We start from the raw sequence: 14,549 nt of genomic DNA on the forward strand, positions 1-14,549 counted from the left end.
ATTCATACTATAAGTTAGCATTTGTCTGTGGTTTAGACAGCTTAAATAAGCAGTAGTAGAGTAACCTGCAGTTCAATACATGCTGTTGTTGTATCCATAATGACTGCATAATGATTCGAGTACTAACTAAATCGAGTTGCAAGTGAAAACACCATATAGCTGTATATAAACAGAGATTTTGCTGACAGAGAGGCAGAACAACATTTTGGGATGTGTTTATTGGTAACAGTATTACATGGTGGGTTACGTAAATCAAGAGAAAACAAACAAACAAACAAACCAAAAAAAAAAAAAAAAAAAACTCTAAAAATTCACTGTAGAATGTCATTATCATCAAGATAAAAAATAACGTGTCCTTTCACATTACCAAACCATTAGCTGAGGTAAAGGCAAAATAGAAACGTACTGAAATCTCAAGGACTCCCATTCACCTTGATTTTCACCCTCGTCTTTTTAATCCTCGAAATTTAGATCTCGCAGGTCCGAAACCGATTTTATTAGAAATTAAATTGGGACTTTGGCCATAAAATAGGAGGGATTCATTGTCACAGTGATGGAAAGCTTTATGAAGACAGACGTCATTTATGGAGGTCTTCTATGATTGGATGCTTCAATGTGATCAGATGGCCCTAAAGTCAACATGAAATGAACCCAATTTATATATAATGTGATGTATTTATGAGCAAAAATGAACTTTTGCTTTGGGGATTGAGTAAATTGTGAAACATGAGAATTACATTTGATATCTGAGCCAGTGGTTTTTAGCATTCAGTTATGTGTCTGGATTTTAAAGGGGTCATGAACTGCATCATTTATGATGTTCTCTGAGGTCTACATTAGAAACACGATCTTTTATAAGGAATAGGCTATATTTCCGCTATATTTGACCCTCTCTTTGGTCTAGATAACATTTATTAAGATGCAATTTTGTCAAGTCGATGATGCTGAAAAGGGGTATAAATGGGATTAGAAACATTTTGAGCTTGCCAGTTTTGACCACTTACAAAGGTAGTTAAACCCTCATTTCTTTCATAGTGTAGACCAGGGGTCACCAATCTCTGTCCTGGAGGGCTGGTGTCCCTGCAGGGTTTAGCTCCAACTTGCCTCAACACACCTGCCTGGGTGTTTCTAGTATGCCTAGTAAGAGCTTGATTAGCTTGGTTAAATGTGTTTGATTAGGGTTGGAGCTAAAATCTGCAGGACACCGGCCCTCCAGGAACAAGTTTGGTGACCCCTGGTGTAGACACTCTTGTGGTCATATGTCTTCAACCACCTAACATCTAAAAACAAACCCAGTGTAGTTTCGTAGCTCCTACTGTCCGTATATTTTCCCCGTTTATATTTAAATTGTACAATACCTGACAAAAGTCTTGTCAACAATCTAAATTTTAGGAACAACAAATAATAACTTGACTTCTAGTTGATCATTTGGTCTCAAAAGTGACTTATATGAAAGGCAAAGTCCTCTAGATAATGCTTATTTTACCAAAATAAAATATGATTATGGCTTGATTTTTAATTACGAAATTTCTACAGTAAGATCTGACTTTCCTTAGACTAAATTCTTGTCACTTGACAGATATAATGTACAGTATACAAGCTAAAGTCATGGTACAGTGGAAAAAGAATTAATATTGTGTATGACTCCCATCAGCTTGGAGGACTACATTCATACATTTCTGCAATGACTCAAATAACTTATTAATAAAGTCATCTGTTATGGCAAAGAAAGTGATCTTGCAGGACTCCCAAGGTTTATCAAGGTTCTTTGGATTTATCTTCAATGCCTCCTCCATCTTACCCTAGACATGCTCAATAATGGTCATATATCAGGTGCCTGGGTTGGCCAATCCTGTAAGACCTTGACCTTCTTTGCTTTCAGGAACTTTGATGAGGAGGCTTAAGTATGAGAAGCCTTTTGAGACATTTGCCCACTTCTGTATGTAATGTAATGGGCACCAATGATCAACTGGAAGTCAAGTTATATTTGATGTTTCTACAACTAGATTTTGTCAGGTAGTGTATACTTATTTCATAACAAAAGATTTAGGAAAGTGATTTAACAAAGAGCAAGAATAAAACATTAAGAGTAAATGGAGAGATCTCCCTTATCTGCCTGTGATTCTATCTTATTTGTATGTAAGGAGTAAAAATATTGCACACCCAAGGTGGTGATGCTTGTTACACTTCAGGTGTGCATTACTTTCTAATATTTCAATAGACTAGAGTCAATTATTCTGCTTATACTATGGTTACCACACCCAAAGACATTGTATTTTAAGACATTTGTCAGATTTCGTCCTCAAACTTAACTCAACTGTGTGTAGTACTAGTTTATCTAAAAATAATGGCATGCCTTGGATTGTTCATCAGCCAATCAGAAACAGGCACTGTGGTAAAACTTAAAATAATAGCTGAATGATGGTGTGAATTGCTCTAAAAACATTATGCTTTTTGCGGGAGCTGAAAACAAAAATACTCATACAGTCACTCATAACAGATAAATCAATAGTGATATTTTATTACTCAGACTTGTTGTGTTGTGGAATTATTATAGGTACCAATATATTCAACCCTGTATAATCTTTTATTTTCAGTCTCTCTGAACAGCCTGTGCTAAACTGTGTCCTGTTTAAAGTCATTAAAAATACTTAAAAATAGAATGTATTATGAATCAGGGTAACACCGGTGGCCGAGAGAGCTTAACATGCTGCAATTATCACATGCAATTACAAAAAACGCCAGCAAATTAAGAAACGATCTCTATCCGTTTGACAACACACATGCTGCAAATCCACACACAGCATACACATTAAAAGAATGTGCTGCACTTTCCCACATCGCAAAAAAATTAATGAATCGCACTGCATTTTCTCACAACGCAAACGATTTATGAAAATGTACTGCATTTTCTCTCAACACAGAAACATCAGAACACAACGGAAATATTTCAAGTGGACCCAAAAATGTAGTGGATGCAGCTGTGCCGTGACTATTGCTCAGTGATGTTGTAGGTGATCTTTAAAGGTGAGTTTTATTCAGTTTATTTTTTATTATCCTGATTCCTTTGTCTTTAGTATTTATAAGCCTAAATAACCAAGACCTAAATAGCCAGGTCCGTCACGTTTTAGGGTCTCCTTCAGAAAATGCAGCACGTTTTCGTGAAATGTTTGCATTGTGAGAAAACAAATCAGGTTTTATAAAAAATAATTTAGCGTTGCGTGAAAATACAAAATGCTTTTTTAAAATGTGTTTTTACATTGTGAGGATTTGCAGCATGTGTGATATTTTTTCGATTTGCTGCCGTTTTTTTGTAATTGCCTGGGATTTCCTAAATTGCAGCATGTTAAGTTTCTCAGCCACCGTATAAACGGAATGTTCTTCCACAGCTTAGCTCTGCATGTCACATTTCTATTTTGTTGCTTAAATAATCCTGTGTTTGTGTTTCTCTATTTACTCTTCTCCTTGGATATTGGTGGACCAGTGGGCGGGGCTAAACAGGCAGTGATGCAGAAGTGGGCGTGATCTTTTTGGTACTGAGACAAAGTTCTATAACGAATCATTTTGGCAGCTTGAACTAACCATGGTTTGAGTTCTGAGTCTTATAGGTAGTGTTGCCAGAGTTGTAGTTTTCCCACATGATTTAAAAAATGCAATTGCAGGATGAAGTAGTTACCTTTTTTTTTTGGTTGTGGGGGTACTTTCATAAAGTGCTGTGGAAATCAAAATGATTCTTTCACGCAAATACAAAATGAAAACTATACCATTTCTTAATGGAAGGAAAGTAACGAAGTACAAATACTTTGTTACTGTACTTATGTAGATTTATCTAGCATCAGTACTTTACTCCACAACTTACTTTTTTAGACAACTTTTTACTTTTACTTCTTACATTTTTACACAAATATCTGTACTTTCCACTCCTTACATTTTTTAAACCACGGTTGTTACTTTTATTTTCATGTGTTTGGTGGCGCAATCTATAATATTTCTTGTCATTGCGCATTATAAGAACACAGTTTTGATGCAGTCAGTACACTTTTTCTCATTGCGCACTTGAGTGCTGCACTGTGTGGCCGTTTTAAGGCTATCGCGCACCGTACCTGGGCTAGTTTGTGAAGATTACTATAAAAAAGGCTAGCATGACCATGCAGATGTGACAGAGGGAGACGGCGAATCTAACATGACTGATGCTGCCCTGTTTACATGGTAATAAGACACCTTTTGGTCGTTTGGATCACAGGTAGACTAGATACAAATTTCAGTTCAAAAGCATGCCGTTTAAATGCTTAAGCCTTCGTTTACTTCAGATTGCATGGGCTTACTCTGGTCTTTCAATCTAATACCACAAAAATAGTGCTGTTTTGTGTATTTACTACTAAAACAATCAAATTATTTATATAAAAAAATGATCAATTGCAGTTTATTTCCTTTATTTCTGATAAGTTCATAATTCCTAATACAGAATTTATGCTGTTTTTTAGTTTTTATTGATTTTTTTTTATTTGCCTATTGATTTTACATAGGTCTATACTGTTTTTCTCAATTAATATAATTTAAGAAATATTTTTCAACAACAAATCTAAGTATACTGGGCAATATATAAATAAAAATATAATTATTCCAGCATGTTTTACACAGCGGATTTCCTTCCATCTGCAACCCAGTACTAGGAAACACCCATACACACTCACATTCACACACACATTTTTACAATGCCAGTTTAGTTGAATTATTCACCTATACCGCATGTCTCTGGGACTGTGGTTGAAACGGGTACTTTTGGCTTTTATTACCTTTGTACATTTTTTTGAGGCAAAACTTTACTTTTACTTGAGTACAAAGGTGTAGTCATTACTTCAAAATAGAGTCGTTTTAAACATGAGTATCTGTACTTCTACTTAAGTAAAGGATGTGAGTACTTTTGCCATCTCTGATAGAAAGTGATCTAGAAAGGTATTTAGTACTGTTGTTTGGTGTGCGAAAAACCTACAATCTACAACAGGTCTCAAACTCGATTCCTGGAGGGCCGCAGCTCTGCACAGTTTTGCTCCAACCCTAATCAAACACAGCTGATCCAGATAATCAAGGTGTTCAAGACCACTAGAGACTATTAAGCAGGCGTGATTTGGAGCTGGCTGGAGCTAAACTAGACAGAGCTACAGCACTCCAGGAAATGATTTTGAGACCATTGTGTTTCAGAAATATAAGATAGTACACATTAAACCTTTTCCTTAGTGAAAATACAATGATTAACTCTGATTGGATAAGAGGGAAAATTAGGTATTTTCCATTTCTTTTAGGTGGGCTTTGAATTTTTATTGGGCTGGGAAATATTCTTGGACCTGGCAACCCTGCTCACAGAATGTCTAGCACAATGACCTCTTATATGATTTGAGATTTCTCAATTCATAACCCCTTTAAAAAGACTGAATTTGGGTACTGTCAGTCAAAATGGAAGTTTTAAGAAACTATAAGAGGACTTTTTTTTCTCTTTGGAGTAACAAGCACTGATAAATGTGCAGAAAGATGCAAAAAAAAAAATGAAAACATGTTGACATCATATTGACTTTAAGGTCTCTGTAAGCGTGTTTATGCATGTGCATTGGTGCACACGCGGATTTCAGATTGCTGCATTAAACATACACACTCAAAGAAGCTCCGTTCATCTTTCATCACAGTAACCAGCTTCATCTTCACAACGAAAGAGATCACACAAACATAACACCATCTATTTATCACTGGAGCCACTGAAAATAAAATCATTATAACAGTCTCTCAGGTTGTTTTCAGGCTAGTCTCAACACCCTGCTTAAATAAGAACAAAAAAGCAACCGCTTGGGATTTTGCGACACATGATCATATTGCTTGGGTTTTAATAAGGAGTTTGCATCACTAAGGCCAGCCTATTTTATGGCACGGAAGTCCACGGGATGGGATGAACACTGTTATAATCATCATCATCATCATCATCGTTATTATTTGTCGTCATCATCGTCATCATTATTATTATTATTATTATCAATAATAATAATTATTATTAATATTTACAAAATGAGTTTGGCAAACCAACGGTCCGATTTTTAAAGCCATGTTTACCCCTAAAACACATCTAAAGTTGACTTCAAGGGCTCCACTTGACTTATAAAATAAAAATTCCATTTCAACATCATGTTTTTTTTTGTTTTTGTTTTTTTCTCATTAGTATTGTACAAAAGCTATAGAGAAGGAACAGTTTGATCACTCGTTTTTTGCAAACGTCCTTACCCTCGAGACCCCCAGTCAGATTCAGCTGCTCCGAAATCTTGAGATTTTGGCAAAAGTCGCTCCTCCTCGTCAAAATATTGTTTTCGGTAAATTTTTTTTAGCTCTGCATAGCTTTCTAGCAGCAGAATCTCAAATACGCAGGAGAGGAAAAACCAAACCAACCCCAAGAAAATGGATGAAGAAGTCACAGATGGATCCGGCAGGGCAGAGTTTCCTCTATACAGAGTCCGAAACTGGAAGTAGGAAACGTGAGAATGGATGAAGCGGCAGAGCTGGGCTCATAAGGCTATGAGGGGTGCTGAAGGGTCAAAAATCCCCCACAATGCCCCGCTGTCATGTGCATTGAACACAGTGCGAAAGAAACAAAGTGTAGTGGAGAGAGTGGCGGAGGACGTGGTGATGGGGGACGGGCGGCTCTAGAGAAGTGGACCGTTGAGGCTGGAGTGACACTCGCACACACACACACATACGGGCACACATTCACACACACACACAGATCTCCAGTGTTTTTGGTCTCCTGCTCCCCCCAGCGCTGATCATGTCTGTGCAGAGTTCCCATGATGCTTCACTTTTTCCCCTTGTTGATCTGGGCATAAAGAGGGTCCTTCCCCTGAACACAAACACAGCAGTGTTATTTCAAAGTGCATCAGTAAAGGTCTTTGGCCTCTTTGCGCCTGCTGGTAGAAGATGTAAAGGTAACATTTGAACAGTTCACTGACAGACATCCAGACAGAGTTTACCTGTGTATTCCTGAAAATATTTTCTTTAATACATTTTTGTACATAATTGCTCACATCCACAAATTAATAAGGTCTGACACACCTGCCTATGTGGTATATTAGGCTTATAACTATATATATATATATATATATATATATATATATATATATATATATATATATATATATATATATATATAATAAGGGTGTAACGGTGTGCATATTCGTATTGAACCGTTCATTTCGAGACTTTTGGTTCAGTTCACATTACAAACCGAATGATTCAGATTCAAATCTAAAAAGATAAACGAGAATAAGTGTACAAAATTTAATGTTTTCAGTGCAACAACGCTTAACAAGGCATCCCAAATGACGTGACATGCTGCCTTCCCCGCCCACCTCCAAACACTACTCCAGTCAGGCAAACGCTGCACTAGTTTGCAAAATGGCTAGTAACGTTAATGTTATCCTCCTATAACCAACAGCAGGTCTGGCGTTTGGGAACACTTTGGTTTTGGGAAATTTATAGCTGGGGATATAAGACAGGGCTAGAAAATTGCGACTGTTTCGGTCAAATATGCGCCCGAAATTTTATCTATGCGACATCAAAATGTATTAATCATCACTGGTACTACTAACGCACGTCTCCCACCAGTGCCGATATACAACCATATCACACTGCTAAGAGTATATATATATATATATATATATATATATATATATATATATATATATATATATATATATATATATATATATATATATATATATATATACATATGTAATGTTTTGCCAGTGCAGATTGATTGCATTTTAACTAGCAATTTTCCTGTCTTCAGTAATTATATAATAAGAAAAAAATTCTAACAGTGGCGTTAGAATTATTATAATTTGTTTTAAGCAATACAAATTATATCTACTCAAAACGAATTAAAGTAAAACTGAAATGTACCAGCACAGTCAAAGATTAAAAAAAAAAAAATACTACTCTGTTAATTTTGGGTCATACTAATAAAAATAAGTCATTATTCAAAACTTATTATTGACACTGAACTTTTTGATTATTGGTTAATTATTGGTTAACAAGCATAAGCTGTCATTCAAGAAAAAATTAACAAATTAGCAACCCTAACTAACTTGGTTTGTGCTCTGGTTGCCTGTTCTGCTACTACAAAAGAAAAATAAATACATAAAAAAATCAACACCTTTTTTTTTTTTTTTTTTTTTTGCAATGTTACTTAAAAAGTCAATAATTTTCACATTTGAAGGAGAAACATCTGATTAAACTGAACGACACAATTGATTAATCAAAACCTGTAGTTCCGCTAATCAACACCAGGAGGCAACAGAGGTCTTTCAGAAAAACACTGCTTTACAAACGCACTCTATATCATCACAACATCCCTCCAAAGCAGCTCAGTACATCAATTATGAAAAAAAGACCACCAAACCGACCACATATATGACTAAAATTCACTTCAACCTCTAGTGTATATTCACTTATCAGTCATCATATTCAACCATGACAGACTAAATACCCACTTCATGAGCCTAAAACCCATAAACTCTCATTGTAAAATGTCTAAAACCCTAAGCAGCAAAAAGCAAAAGGAAAGCTTTGGTGGTGTACAATAGAGCTGCCAGTCAGTAAGTCCAGACTGAAGAAACCCAGTCTAAAACCAGAAACACAGAGCAATTAGCAGTCGCTCACGGACCTTACATTTCCACCCGCCGCTGGACACACGACAGCATGAAGGGTTTCAGAGAGGCAGAGAAACAGGCAGAGGATTAAATGAATGGAGGCCAGTGAAAGGCAGTGTGGGAGGAGAAACATAAAGACAGAGAGAGGGAGGGAAATGGATGACTAAGCAGGTGAAGCCGGAGAACGGGAAATACATTAGTCAACCCTGCTGAGTGAAAGTGCTGGAGAAAATGGAGACTTGCTTTTCATGAAAGACCATGTATGGTGGGTCCAGTATGTGTGTTCGTGTGTATTGGACTTGTAAAAAATAGAGAAAAAAAATAAAATAAAAGATTATATGGTTTCCACAAAACCTTTTAGCAAAAAATAACTTTTCAGAGTATAGAATAACATTCATTTATAATTTTTCTTTTCAGCCACAACGGAATGAACCACCAACTTATCTACCATATGTTTTTTACACAGCGGATGCCCTTCCAGCCGCAACCCATCACTGGGAAACCCCCATACAATTTACACGCATACAAAACGATCAATTTAGTTGATTCAATTTACATATAGTGCATGTCTTTGGACTTGTAGGGGAAACCGGAGCACCCGGAGGAAACCCACGCAAACACGGGGAGAACATGCAAACTCCACACAGAAACACCAACTGAGCTGAGGCTCGAACCAGCGACCTCCTTGCTGTCAGGTGATTGTGCTACCCACTGTGCCACCATGGTGCCTAATATGAATAACCTTTTTCTAATACTCATTCACGCATTCACTGTTGAAGGGAAAGTTCCTTTAAAAATGAAAATGTATTCACTATTTACCCAGCAACGTCGTAAGACGTTAATATTAGGTTAGATTTAGGTCATGACGTCAAGTGACCAAAATTCAATCTACATTTTAAGTGTGATGTCATGCGAAGTAGCTTCCGGGTCCAAGCGCTTTATCAAACTGTATGGGGAGACTCGACAAATGGTTATAATAAACATACATAAATGGATGTAAAACTTTCGAAAATCATGATCACTCTCTCTTTCTCTCTCTCTCTCTCTCTCTCTCTCATATATATATATATATATATATATATATATATATATATATATATATATATATATATATATATATATATATATATATATATACAGTTGAAACCACAAGTTTTACACTCTATAAAAAGGCACATAACCATTTAAAAAAGTCAGATGGTAATGTGACTAAACGTTTTCTCTTTTAGGTAAGTTAGGATTATCAAACTTGTTTCTGTTCTGCTTAATAGTAGAATAATGAGAGATATTTTTGAGAAATTGGTATAACTTTTCATGAAAGTCAAGTTTACATAGAATAAGATGTTTATGCCTCTGAAAAAGTTTAGATGATGGTGTCAAGGTTTTGGAAGTTTCTGATTGGCTAATTGACAACATTTGAGTTAATTGGAGGCACAACTGTAGAATAGTATTTAAGGAAAACTTTATTTCCTTTTTTGACAACATGGGAAAATCAACAAGCCAGAATCAACAACAAAAGGCAGATTACAATTTGCTAAATTTCACTGGGAAAAAGAATAATTTTTGGAGACATGTCCTGTGGTTTGATGAAACTAAGATTGAACTTTTTGGCCATAATGACCAGTGTTACATTTGGAGGACAAAGGGGAAAGCTTTCAAGCCTAGAAAAACCATCCCAACTGTGAAGTATGGGCATCATGTTGTGCTTTGCAGCAGAAGGGACTGGTCGACTTCACAGTATAGACGGCATCATGAAGAAAGAAAATTATGTAGAAATACTGAAGCAACATCTCAAGACATCAGCCAGAAAATTAAAACTTGGCAACAAATGGGTCTTTCAAACAGACCATGACCCTAAGCACACTGCCAAATTAGTTAAAATGTGCTTTAGGACAACACAATGAAAATTCCTTCAAACTTTTGTGAGAAGCTTGTGGATTGATACCCAAAACATTTGACCAAAAAAATACCAAGAAAATGTTTGTAAACTTTAAAAAATCTTATTAAAATATTAAAATTAATAAAAAAAATCTAAAAAAAAAAAAACAATAAAAAAAATCTCAATATTCTGGCATTTAACAAATGTAAATGATTTTGGTAATTAGGTAACAGACCTTAAATAGTAAATGTTTAGTATGATTTACCATCAGACATTAATAAAAAGAAAAAAAAAAGTTATGTTCCTTTGTATAGAGTGTATGTAAACTTCTGGTTTCAACTATATATACACACACACACACACACATATGCAGACTTGCTTCATGTCGAAAGCACCTATCCAGTTATTAAGTCATTTGTTTATGACCACTTTTTAATCATATCATAGGCATGGTTTTTATACACACACACACACACACACACACACACACACACATATATATATATATATATATATATATATATATATATATATATATATATATATATATATATATATATATATATATATATATAAACCATGCCTATGATATGATTAAAAAGTGGTCATAAACAAATATTTTCTCAATTCAAATAAGTAGCGGCTTTGACCTGGAAACACTATTTCATATATCACCGATCCATCATGACTTATTAACTGGATAGGTGCTTTCGACATGAAGCAAGGCTGCAGCCGGCAATAAATGAGATTAGCCGAGAGCATATGGGGGTGGAGTTTTATTATTTTTTAATTAATTTTGCTAACATTCATTTATTTATTGCTATAAAAAAAGAGTTACAGCACAAATAAAACTAAATATAGTCCCCAAAAACTATAGTTCATTTTCAACAACAAGGGAATTAACTATTTGAGTTGATATTTGGTTATTCATTAAAAATATATATAATTTAAATCATTTGGAGCCCTTAAGTGGTTCCAAACTTCTGTTGACCTTTAACCACTGACTTCCTTTGTAGGACAAACACATACTATGGAGATCAGTGGTTACATGCTGTAAAATTCTTCAAAATATCTTCTTTAGTGTTAAACAGAAGACAGGAATTCAAACATGTTTAAAACAAATGGATAATGAGTAAATGATGGCAGATGATGTCCCTTTAAGAACCTAATGTGGAATAAAATGTTTCCATGGACGTTAAAGGTTCATTATCAATCCAACGAATACCCTTTATTTTGAGAAGAGTATTTGCAAGTTAGACATTTGCATAGACACTGAAACATACAATATTGACATATTGACAGTATCTAAATGTACAATATTGATGAACTGATGACATCTAAAGCATAAATTATCTATTAGCAACTTTACTTGCATGCTGAATTTTTTTATTTAATTTATAATCTATATTAAAATGATAAATTGAAATCTATAATTATTTAACCATCACTTATCATATGATGTTTCTTTTTTAGTCATGTGATCATACAATGCACCCAATAGGTGGCAAAAAGGACAAAAGGAATCCATTTTATTTGAGCATTGTAATCCAAATATTTAAAAATGGCAACAATTAAGGATGAGGTGCAGTTTTAAGCTTTTATTGACATTTATTTCAACTTTCAGCAGCTACTGTAAGCATAAAGATTAGTGTTCATTATAAATTAAAAACTGCAGATTTTTGTTAAAATTACAGGTTTTGTGTTAGAGAAAGCAAGCACACATTCTTCATCACAGGCTTCTTCATCACAGATTTCGACGTGCTGTGCTTGTGGTGATGTGTAATTGAGTGAGAAATCGAGATTGTATTTTCAAATATTAAATATTTCAATTCTGCTTTTCTACAAGATGACTGTAATTGCAACACACTGTCATGGACAACTCCTCGGTACACTTTTCTGTCATGCCTTTTTTATTGTATTTGACATATTTTTTTAGAAAATGTCATATTTAGATTAAAATTTAGGTTCGATTTAGAGGTATGGACAAGATTATCAAGTAAATATATATTTTATTTATATAAATATAGATAGTAAATATAATATGTAATTTTCCTGCACATTTCATCCTATAAAATTTGTCAGTATAAAATGGTTTTGCATTGGGTTCAATGGATCTAAAAATCTAAGAAAAAACTTCAATGAAATGCAAATACATTCTTGATATAAAATAATTGTAAATATCGTCTTTAAACAGCCATATTATAAAGAATATATTTCCTCACCAATGAGGGTTACTTTGGACTATTTTTTATTTATTTATCAATTTATTTCCAGTTGTGTGTTTCATTTTGATAGACATCTAATTGCAGTTGTCAAATGCTCACACCTATCAATGTCAGTAATAATCACCTTAGTTGGTTACTCTTTGAAACGCTATGCTTTACCCACCTTTACTTTCCATAAATACACAACCATGCGAGCACCAGAGGTTTATTAATTGACATTTTACTTAGTTTTAGTTAGGTATAGTTTAGGTATAGTTATTTAAAACACATTTTTAATAGCGACACACAATTAAGCCTAATCTCCTGCCTTTTCCTTAAGCCATTTTTTTTTCAGGTTGCTTGTTTATTAGTGATATCTGGGAACACAGCAGTTGGCTCATATGCCAACAGAAGGTCACTGTCAGCGAATGCACGTCTCGTTCCCGAAGACAGAACAGACCAGACAACATCATCCTCAGTCAACCTGTATTATAATCCTACAACAGAAAGGCTTGTCAACTGCACAAACAGACATATTGCTTCAAGCGCAGATATTACTATTGAGCTCAGCTCATCATATGCAATATCCACCAAAAAACAGACCAAAACCACCGCACTCATTCTATTAAAATGCCTATTAGACATAACAAACATTGATCATTTATGACCCTTTTATACTGTGAACTACAGCAGAAGCCATCGCTGCTATAAAAACCAACAAATAATGCTATAAAAACCACAATCCAATGCAGTTTAGTCGTAAAACACACCAACTGCTTATTCAAGTTTCATATTCTTAACCGAACACTGCATTTACACTGATTAGGGACATTAATAAGGGCCTTAAAACAATGTTGTGTATCATTCCTTTTATGTTCGGCTATGAAAGAAGGAAGAAGGATGTTTAAGCAGCAGTTTGAACTAAACAAGATTTAACTTCAACGCAAACCTCAGCAACCTGCCGAATGCACATATAGTCAACTGGGTATGTTTACACGACGATGATGCATTAATAACACATAAAAATGTTGTCAAAATAATTGACACGACATGCTTTGTTAACAAACACACTATGAAGCCTTTTTTTGTATTTAGTTAAACACAGACATTCATTCATTCATTCATTTTCCTTTGGGTTAGTCCCTTATTTATTAGGGGTCGCCACAGCAGAATGAACCACCAACTATTCTGGCATATGCTTTACGCAGTGGATGCCCTTCCAACTGCAACCCAGTACTGAGAATTTGAACACAAACAAGGTTGTGTAAACATATCCTAACCGAGGACAAAGAGCTTAGAATGCCCAGGAGGTGACACTTAATAGAACGTTTCGTTTCTACAGCAGCGCCCGGCAACAGCCCTGGATTCCGCCATTTTGGAGTAAAAGCGGTCGGCTATCCGTTGGATCTTATGACTGTCACGATGGCAAGCAGCTGCTTTGTTTTCATTTGTTTATTTAAAAAAAACGCATTAAAGCTTAGATACAACCTGAAATATGACAATACAACACTTACTATCACAATCATCAGCACTTTTAATAGTTTATTTTACAGATTTACAATAAGCTGTTGTTCTATTGGAGTTTTCATTCCAAAATGGCCGCTGCACTATCTAGTGGCTGTTTACCAAATTGCACTAGAGTGTCACCTCTTGGTGATTCTATGCTCTTTGCTGAGGAGTATATATATATATATATATATATATATATATATATATATATATATATATATATATATATATATACAGAACCAAACAAGATACAGGTGACACTAACCATTA

The 14,549-nt window shown here is 34.9% G+C and overlaps 1 protein-coding gene across 43 annotated transcripts in view; it reads right to left on the reverse strand.

The window, feature by feature from the left end:
* Nucleotides 1-260: 260 nt before the first annotated feature.
* Nucleotides 261-14,549, reverse strand: part of dab1a (DAB adaptor protein 1a) — a 696,745-nt gene continuing 682,456 nt past the window's right edge. For 26 of the 43 annotated variants that reach the window (XM_073933221.1, XM_073933212.1, XM_073933224.1 and 23 more), the window contains one exon: nt 6,175-6,877. In XM_073933221.1, the coding sequence (XP_073789322.1) occupies nt 6,833-6,877 (45 nt within the window). In that variant the 3' untranslated portion in view covers nt 6,175-6,832. 43 annotated transcript variants of the gene reach the window in all.

Source organism: Danio rerio, chromosome 20 (genome assembly GCF_049306965.1).
Source record: "Danio rerio strain Tuebingen ecotype United States chromosome 20, GRCz12tu, whole genome shotgun sequence".
Classification (NCBI taxonomy): domain Eukaryota; kingdom Metazoa; phylum Chordata; class Actinopteri; order Cypriniformes; family Danionidae; genus Danio; species Danio rerio.